The 10,218-nt window shown below is 41.6% G+C and overlaps 1 protein-coding gene across 1 annotated transcript; it reads left to right on the top strand.

Moving 5' to 3' along the window:
* Positions 1–711: 711 nt before the first annotated feature.
* adoa (2-aminoethanethiol (cysteamine) dioxygenase a) lies at positions 712–9,290 on the top strand. Its single transcript, XM_007897218.2, has 2 exons — positions 712–1,566; positions 8,956–9,290. Exon 1 carries the CDS (start codon positions 764–766, stop codon positions 1,547–1,549), a length of 786 nt encoding a protein of 261 aa, XP_007895409.1. The 5' UTR covers positions 712–763; the 3' UTR covers positions 1,550–1,566; positions 8,956–9,290.
* Positions 9,291–10,218: the final 928 nt, after the last annotated feature.

Below are 10,218 nucleotides of genomic sequence, written 5' to 3'. Positions count from 1 at the left end.
CTTTTAACTTGGGAGTATTTCGTTTTTAATTCTATTATATAATAACCACAATAATAACAATAACAATAATAACGTGCTTTAAGAAAATAAACCAAATTAATGCAAATGCTTAGTTGCTTCATCAGGACTCATGGTTGACCCCCCTCCCCCCCCCACCCACACACACAAAAAAAAGTATTTTAAGACGTTGCTGCATGACAAGCACTAACAGATGCGAGGTTTGTGTGTACGTGTCAGACATTTGCAACACTGGCTAATGATGTCCCTCTGTGCACAACCCTAACCCAGAGGCAAGGGATGCTCCATCTTCTCAATGAGCTTTGATCTCATCAGCAGGAGCCAGGGCGGGGCAAGCGCGGCGCGCACGGCATGCTGGTAGCTGTAGTTCTCCCCGGGGTCTCCGCTCCCGCTCCTCGGGAGCTGTGACGACGGAGGAGGGACTACAGATCCCGGGCGGCGTTGCGCGGAGGCGGCGGCGGAGAGCCGAGCTGCGGACGTGCGGAGAGGAGGGCGGTGAATGAACGAGCGGTCGGGTTGGGGGCGGCGGCGGCGGTGGTGGTGGTGGAGGAGGAGTGGGGGGTGGGGGGGTGTGAATTCGGTATCGTTACACCTACCCGCCCAGGGCCCTCGTATTCCTCTCCCCCGAGGCCGTATAACTCCATGAGCTGCTGTATGTGAGCGAGAGAGAGAGAGAGGGGGGGAGAGCGCCGGCGGGTGGGGAGGGGTCGGCGTTGCTGTGCGGGGAAGGGGAGAGAGGCGGACGATGCCTCTGGACAACATGGCCTCTCTGATTCAGAAGGTGGCCAACCAGGCCCGCACCACGTTTAAAGCGGCCGCGCCGCTCTCGCTGGGGGACCGGGTGACCTTCCACGAGAACCTGGCCAACCTGAAGGGGCTGCTGGGCGAGGTGCGGGCCGAGGACCTGAACATCCGGCCCAGGAGGAGCGCCGACTCGCCGCCCGTCGCCCCCCGGCAGCGGCAGAGCCGCCCTCCGGTCACGTACATGCACATCTCCGAGACCGAGGGCTTCAGTATGGGGGTCTTCCTGCTGGACGGCGGCACCTGCATCCCGCTGCACGACCACCCGGGCATGCACGGCCTGCTCAAGGTCATCTACGGCAAAGTGCAGATCCAGTGCTTCGACCGGCTGGAGAAAGGCGACGGGCCCGGGGCGGCCAGCGGCCTGGAGTTCAGCTCCCCGCTCCCGCAGGGCCAGCGGGAGGCGCTCAGGGGCTCGGTGCTGCGCTCCAGCCATCAGTTCGACGAAGCCCACGGAGCGTGCGTGCTGAGCCCCGACCGGGACAACTTGCACGAGATCAGCGCCGTGGACGGCCCCGCCGCCTTCCTGGACGTTTTGGCGCCTCCTTACTGCTCCGCCGAGGGGAGGGACTGCCACTATTACCGGGTGCTGGAGGTGTCCGGGAGCGGGGGCAAAGCGGGCCCCGAGCCGGCGCAGCCCCCGCGCCACGTTTGGCTGCTGGAGGTGCCGCAACCCGTCGACTTCTGGTGCGATGCCGAACCTTATCCCGGTCCCCCGGTGGCCCTCTGAGAAACGTGGGACCAGAGGCATGTTTCAGTGTTCATGTTTTTTTTTCCCCACCCGTTCCTGCATTGTTGTCACTGTAACGCTCTCGCAGATGTGTTTACCATTAGTATCTTATCGGTTGAAGTCCGAACGTACCGGAGTGATCGGCCACTGGTTCGACTCTGGGACGTTTGGTTTCGAGTGCAGATGAAAATGTGCGATTAAGCAAACTATTATACGTACGGTATTCAATTATTCAATCGGGAGAGATTCCCTTTCTTTCCGGTCCTGATGTGTTCCTTGTGGTTTAGCACTTATTCGGATCCCACCCGCAAATATTTCCAGTATTTGTGAGACCTTGTCACTTGTCTAATTTAAGATGCTACTATTTTGTTCCAACAGAAATGCACACTTTATAACGTCTTTTAAGTCGAAGTGAATTTATTCAAATGTATGTTTCATTTTATCAATTATATTTCATAATAAAAATGTTAAAATGAAAGCATGCAGATTGTTTTCATAGTGTGACACATAGTACTAATGGCCACATATGCAGTATATGTTTTAGTTTTGCTCTTTAGCCTGTGTCCAGAAAGGCTTTTTTTTAAGGTAGTTACTCTCAACAACAACAAATTACATTTGTATAGCACCTGTCATGTCAGAAAGACATAACTGGTTATCGTATTATTTGCCATTTTTAGTTTGCAATTAAATAATTTGTAAACACCTATTGAATCTGATGCTGTTTTCACTACAATCTTGCATTTGATAGCCTTATTGTCGAAACATCTCAAAGCACTTCAGAGTTTCTTCTGTACAGTAATTATTTGTAGGCGAGCACTGCAGCCAATTGGCACACAACATTGCCCTACAAACAGCACTGAAGTGGATGACCAATCACAACACCGAATGCATTCATGAATTTGGAATAGATTCCAAAAAAGTCCAGAATATCCTAAAATTCCTATTACTCCTGTGAGTATTGTAGATGTTTTGGAATGTACCAAATCATCAGTACCTTGTTTACGTGGAAGCTTACAGTGGCTTCATTCAATGACAGGGCGAAATATTAGCCACGTTTCCTTACTCCATACGCCTCTGTTTACCTTGCAATAAGTAGGAACCGATTTGTTAGTCGATAGGCGAAGCACTTTTCCAGGGATAATAATCCCTTCAAAAAAATTAACAATAATGTGGTCACTTAATTCATGACTGTGGGACACTGCACTGCATAATTGGCTGCAACGTTTTGCCCACAAAATATACAGTCAATTCACTTTACAGTATATCCTGTGAAGCAGTTTGAGTTGTCTCGAAGATGTGATGAGGTACTATATCAAATGCAAGGATTATTTTTATTACATTTCAACAAGTTAGTCCAACTTGTTATTTTTTGTGTATGGTCAATGTGGTTGCTACCATAATGCAAAGCAGAAATATGTGATAAAATTAATATCCATGTAAATAGATTACCAAGTTTCACACAAGATCTGGCTATAAATTATTTTTCCAGTACCCACAAAACAGCACGTATCCCAAACCACCATGTAGGCTGAGTGCTAGATACCCACCTGATCTTTGTTGTCATATCTAAAGATATGAAGTAACTTTCAATTTTATTGTGTGAATAGAATTTTACCAGAAATATGCTTGCTAAATTTGGAAGACTGCATTAGGGTTTGGTAGTCAAGCAGGTATGTAGCCAGAAATCTTAAGTATCAAAGAAAGAATAACTCGAAAGGTTAAAAGGAAGTGTAAACTTTCTGACATTAAGGTAAATAAATGTGGTCAATCACCCACAGTAGGGAAATTCATAAGCATTACATCTGATAATGTTAATCATTGTTAGATGCTAATTGGATGCTGTTTGCACGAGATGTGGTAAAAGGCTCTGCATATTACAAGTTTCTATTGGACTTTAATGTAAACTAAGCTGTACACGTGGCTCTGAATCAATGTAGGATAAGGCTGTCACGGAACACTGATGTAGATTTGTGTAAACTCATTATCCAAAATGAGGCAAACCTGTTTCAGATTAGTTTACACAACAACAACAAATTACATTTGTACAGTACCTTTCATGTCAGGAGGATCTCCCAAGCCGCTGGACAGTCAGGGATTTGGACCCGAACAGGGGGTTGGGACCAGGAGGGATGGAGGGTAGCGATAGGCGGGTGGCTGAAGACGCGGTCGAAGAGGAAAGTCTTAAAGGAGGTAAGGGAGGGAGCAAGGCGAAGGGCCTGGGATGAAGTTCCAAAGTGTGAGGGCAGAGAGACTGAAGGCAGACCGCTGATGGTGTGGTGGGCCGGGCAGAGACTGCTGAGCGGAGGGAAAGGACGGGTTGATGCAAATGTTAAATAAGGCATAGATCTAACATCAAGGTTTTGAAAATAAATTCATAGAATTATACAGCACAGAAGGAGGCCATTTGGCCCATCATGTCTGTGCCGGCTCTTTGAAAAGATCTGTCTAATTCAATCCTACTTCTCCACTCTCATAGAATGGTAAGCTCATACCATTGATCATACCATATGATCATTTATGATCGTAGAATCATAAATTAATGGTTAAATAAACGTTTGTATATAATCAGTAAATGCAATGCAGTGTGAATGAATCGCAGCCAGCATCTTTACTGTCAGTTGCAAAAAAAAAGTTATTGCACACGGAATTTAAGCTATGGGTTAAATTCTAGCTAATAAATGTAAGATTGATATTTAGGTAAAATAAACTTTTACTGTCAGTAAATACACTTTGGACAGGTATCGGAGCTGAGCCTGACTTCTCACTATCCGGCTGCCACAAAAGCATGTAATCAGTAGAGGGTGCTGTAGAGGCATCGGGAGCAGAATCCTGACTGGCTTTTACCTTCCTAACCCTGGAAGACTGAACTGAATTTAACCTGCCCACGTAAACCTGGCTGAGACCAGCAAACGCAGCAAGTTTGTGGTCCACAAGGTGCAGCTCTATCTACTATAACACCAGGACTGTCCCAAAATGAGCTTACAAACTATAAATTGCTGAAACAGCTTATACCGTTGGTGGTGTCCACCAATGGAAATCCTGATGTGCTATGTTAGACTATAACTATTTCTAACTGGTACAGAAAGATTAATCTCAATAGGTGTTATTCAAAAAAATTCTGATCAGCTTTATGTATGCCAGATCCATCAGTAGGTTAAACATTTTAATTGCAATCAATAGACTACACTGGGTAATGTAGCTGTTTAGAGTCGTGATCTGTATCAATTTTAGTCAGTTGCATTGTTTAATGCATAAATATGGCTTGGTATTCATTTGGCAATCTAGTTAACATGCAACATATTAGAGTTGTCATGTGTAACAATTGCATTGACTATATTCAAATACATATCCAATTTGTTAAATAAATCATTGTGCAAATCCACTGCACAATTATACTTTTTATATAAAACACATATTCCATTGTAATATTCTGCAATTGCAATAATTAAATTCTCTCCCCCATAATTCTTGTTTACGGCTATAATTCAGTAGTGCATTATAGGTAATAATCTTATGAAAGGGAAAGATTTGATAAACAAGTATTTCAAAGGTATATACAGGCTGCAGACATAAGTACATTCTGAACTTATTGGAACTCATTTATTTATGTTTTACAAGTATAATACAAATATAAATTTGAGTTGTGTGCAAACCACACAGTCATTTCAGCCTTATTAATGAGACATTCAGGCCACCCAGAGTAGTTTAATGTTGATAATCGTAATTAGGTAAGTCCGTAAAAAAAAATCAATGTAAGAATAGGGAATGTTAGAAATCTGCATTAGATCAATGCAGGGAGAAAGAGTTAAGATGTCATGTTTGACCCTTTATCAGAATTTGTCACAGAAGACAAGAGCGGAAAGGCAAAAATGCTTGTGAAGACGAGATGGACAAGTAAAAATTTTCACTAAGAAATTTAACTGAACTTCAGAGTTGGCATTCTTGGAAGAGATGTGGCAGTGAATAAATCAGAATAGTTACTGGTTGATGTGTTGTGCATTTTCTGGTTTTATTACAGATTTCAAAGTTTAGATGGGCCAGTTGAGTTTTTTCTAAACTTTACACGTGACAGTCAAATCTGTTCAAGCAAGCACTTCCATTCAGCAACCATCCCCTGTTAACAACAGCTTGGTTTGCATACCAACGATCCCTTACTCAGAGGCCACCATTCTATAAAGGCCACTTTTGCCCAGTTCCGTGAGTGGTTGTTGAAGACAAATTTGATTGTAGTTATGACTTATATGCAATAATACTTCTTACTGCGATCAATGTGGAGGCAATTCGCTCTTAAAAGTTAGAATTGTTAATATCTACCAGACAAAAACTTAGCCTTATGTTCAATTTATTTTTGAGGTTTTTATGATTTCAAATACTTTAAAATGGTATCTTTGGCTGCTAAAGAGCAAAATGAGCTATCTGTTCAACTTAATTTTTTCTTGAGTTTCTTGAGCTCAACCCAGGTCTTAAGCCCATAAACCCTACATTTTCCCACCACTTGAGTACTTAATTTGGTAATAAATACTGCATTAAGTTAAATAATAAATAATCCTAGCAATGATAATAGTGCCTTTCAAGTTGGGAGGATCTCTCAAAGTGCTTCATAAGATTTATGTGAAGGGTGGTGACTTTATTTTCTAGATGAATTGTTAAATTCTTAAGGAATGAATTATAAGCTGTGTCCCCCAGGGATCGGTATTGGGACCACTGCTCTTTCTAATATATATTAATGATCTGGACTTGGGGATAGAGAGCACTATTTCCAAGTTTGCAGATGATACAAAGTTAGGTAGGGTAGTAAATAGCGAGGAGGATTGTAACCAACTGCAAGCAGACATACACAGAATGGTGGAATGGGCTGACATGTGGCAGATGGATTTCAATGTAGATAAGTGTGAGGTGATACACTGAGGTAGGAAAAATGATAGGAGGCAATATAGACTTGGTAGCTCAATCTTAACGGGGGTAAGCATACAGAGAGATCTGGGTGTTCAAGTAAGCGAATCATTAAAGGTAGCGGGGCAGGTAGATAAGGCAGTAAAAAAGGCATTTGGTGTACTGAGCTTTATTAGTAGGGGCGTAGAGTATAAGAGTAGGGAGGTTATGGTTAATCTGTACAAAACACTGGTTAGGCCTCAACTGGAGTACTGCATCCAGTTCTGGGCACCTTACTTCAGGAAGGACATTAAGGCACTGGAAAGGGTGCAGAGGAGATTCACGAGAATGCTACCAGGAATGGGGAACCTTAGCTATGAGGACAGAATGGAGAAGTTAGGACTTTTCCCATTAGAGCAGAGAAGGTTATGCGGGCACCTGATAGAGGTCTTCAAGATCATGAAGGGTTTCGACAGGCGAGATAAGGAAAAGCTGTTTCCGCTGGTAAGTGTGTCTGTGACCCGTGGTCACAGTTTTAAGATATCTACCAAGAGAAGCAGAGGGGAGGTTAGAAGAAATGTTTTCACTCAGCGAGTTGTTCAAATTTGGAATGATCTGCCTGAAATGGTAGTGAAGTCCAATTCGATAACAGCTTTTAAGAGAGAACTGGATAAGTATCTGGGGAAGACGGGTTTGCGGGGTTATGGGGAGAAAGCTGGTGATTGGGGTTAGTGAAAGTGACTTGCTCTGTCAAAAAGCCGGCACAGACTCGATGGGCCGAATGGCCTCCTTCTGTGCCGTAACATTTTATGAATCTATGAATCTATAATGCAATTTGTTCTGGGAAGTGAAAATCCTAGGTCACTGGCTATTTTTCGTTTAGTTTTGTTAGTGTTTAGTGTGAAGACTTTTATTACTATGTTTACATGCCTCATTAATGGATTAAGTTGTAAATAGTATTGAGATACTTAGTCACTCAATAAATAGTTTTCAGTGATACTATTGCAGTGCATGGAAAGTTTCTACACTACCCATTTAATATAATTGTTCTGGAGGGTGAAATTGATAAACTATTAATGACAAGTTTGCATCAGGTTGGTTTGCCTGAGATAGACATTGCAACTGGATTTTATATGGAGGTTCTGTGTGGTAGAGTACATTCGAATTGTCTGATTTGGCATATGGTGAGATAGGAATCTCACTCGAGCTATGGGGATAGATAGTGGACAACTGCGAGGTAATGAATATACATCAGATATACTATACTGTTCCCCTGTGTTGTATGCACACCTAATAGCGTGATATAGATTGACATATGTCACCAGCTGCTTTCTGTTTGGACATCGATCAGAATGCGAGAGGAAGGAAATAAGCTTTTTTTCCAAAACAAAATTTACGTTTATGGCCTTTTTTTTCAAAGTAAAGGGAAGTGTGATTTTCTGAATGACCATCAGAAAATCCAAGTGATCAAGCTCTGAGCTACTGAAAGCCATTATCTTTTTGTTTAGAGAGTATCTGGGGTTTCCAGGTGTGATCTTTTTTCAAACTTCTAATCTTCAAACAAGAGGGCGTAAATTTTTCTTCGTAATACTCGTGTGCTTTCTGATTTACTTCATCAGAATGAAACAGATTTTGTATTTCATTTGAAATAATGAAAGTACCTTACCATGAAAAACATTTTATACACAGTATATTTGATAGATTCTACAATAACCAGCAGGTTGTGGGATTTCAGAGCAAAATTTGATTACAGAACAATAGACTAGTCTTGAGAAGTTCATACTACAATGTACAGTATAATATGTATCACATCAGAAAAGATACATTTGGTTTTGTGTTGCGTGATTGATCAGGATGAAAGAATTGTAACTCTTGAGGGCTACTGGCAGGAGTGAGTTTTAAAATATTTTTCTCTTGAGTGAACAGGAATGTATTACATACATTGTATATGTATGGATAGATGGATTTTGAAGTTACTTTAAAGTACTTAGTCCTCGATGCTTTTTAATTCAAGTAGCTAATGGATACTATGCTGCACAGGGTACAGGTCCAGCCAAGGGTACTGACTGACTGTTGAAGCCTATGAATGTCAACCAAAGTAGCAAGATAACTAATTACAACTCAAGCTTCTGCTGATATTCATAAGTTCCAACAGTCGATCAGAAACTCTGGATTGAACTGCACCTTCATAGTATCTATTCTATGTATTAGACACATGAAGACCACCTAGGAATAACAGTGAGTAACCTCAAAATCGCTCCTGCATCTTGCTTGACTACCTTAGGAAGTGGTGAAGGAAATTTTCTGGATAAATCATTTTCCCAAATTGGCCATTTTCTGTTGTTTTTTTCCCACCTTCAAGTAGACAGCATCAGAAGAGATGTATAGATGATTATGTAAGTAGGGGATTCACTAGGGCCCAGTCTTAATAAGCAGTGAGTGGACTCCTTTTAAATAAAAAGCTCTTACATATCTATGTTTCTCTGAATCTATTGAAGTATTTCTAACCCATTTCATTTTCTCTGGCTTTCTAGGTCTTCACATACCACCAACCAACCCATTCACTGTGGTTCTGCCAATTCCACTTTGAACAGGCCATTAAAATATACCTTGGACTGGCCAGATTTATCCTGTCAGGTTTCTGTGAAGTAGGAGCTGAGCCCTGTCCAACACATTTCTGATTATTAAGCTGAGATCTGGAATTCACAGTATGAATAATATCAGGTATTAATCCACACCCTGCCACTGCCAGAGCACCAAGATGCACCACTGCTTCAATTTCTTATGATACAAATCACATTTCACTTGTCAAGTAATTCATTTATTCTAACCGGTGAACTAAAATAAAAATAATCCTTGCATTTGGTATAGCACCTAATCACATTGTTGAGACATCTCAAAGCACTTCACAGGATCCACTGTAAACTGGATTGACTGTATTTTGTGGGCAACAAAAAACGAAACATATATCTAATAGTTAAACTTCATTTTTTGGATCCTTCTTAAGTGCTTTGAGCCGTCCTCCCAGTGTAAAAGCCGCTATTTAAATGTAAATCCTATTTACACTATGACCTTATTAGTGACTTCTCCATTTAAGCTTTAGATTTGCAGGCTGGAGAGAAACTGAGACTTTTACTTCTGGTGTACTTCAGCAACAAAGTCGTGGTAAACAATGATGTAAATATAATGCGCCAAATCAAGAATTTCAAGTATCCCAATAAGCAACTGTCGATATCAGAGTGGTGTATTTCTAGGCCTGTTATTTACTTGCATTTGTTACTGATCCACAACAACTTATACTGGTATCTGTGACTGTGCTAATTGCCAGACAACATTCCTCAGCACGGTTACAGCAAATTACAGCCAACTTGTTGCTGAAGGAATGGTTTGAAATTACTACAAACACCTACAACATTATTGAACTGTGAAATATTCATTTTCTTCTCCCTGGGGGTGATTGTACAGCGTGTGGTAACCCCAAAGTATTGCAATGAAACATGTACTCACTGTTGATATAACTGTAATTATACAGTATTCCGATTGTTTGATCTCACAAAAGATTGCATTCTACGTATTATTGAACGCTGTTGAAATACTGAGCACCCAACACTGTCCAGCGCCTTGGGATTGTCCTCCCGACGTGAAAAAGCGCTATACAAATGTAATTTGTATTGTATTGTCGCTTAACTTGTTTGTGGGGGTGTCAATTTTAATAAATACATTATCTTAAAATTCATTTTAACGTCTCGAGTGGGTTCGTTTCAACACAATTCTCACCTTATTCGAGAGTGCATTAC

The sequence above is a fragment of the Callorhinchus milii genome, unplaced genomic scaffold (genome assembly GCF_018977255.1).
Source record: "Callorhinchus milii isolate IMCB2004 unplaced genomic scaffold, IMCB_Cmil_1.0 Scaffold7, whole genome shotgun sequence".
NCBI lineage: Eukaryota > Metazoa > Chordata > Chondrichthyes > Chimaeriformes > Callorhinchidae > Callorhinchus > Callorhinchus milii.
The sequence above is the reverse complement of the archived record's forward strand: the minus strand, read 5'-3'. Positions and strand labels throughout refer to the sequence as shown.

Coding starts and splice junctions, on each gene's coding strand:
- adoa (XM_007897218.2), top strand. CDS start 764: ATGCCTCTGGACAACATGGCCTCTCTGATTCAGAAGGTGGCCAACCAG.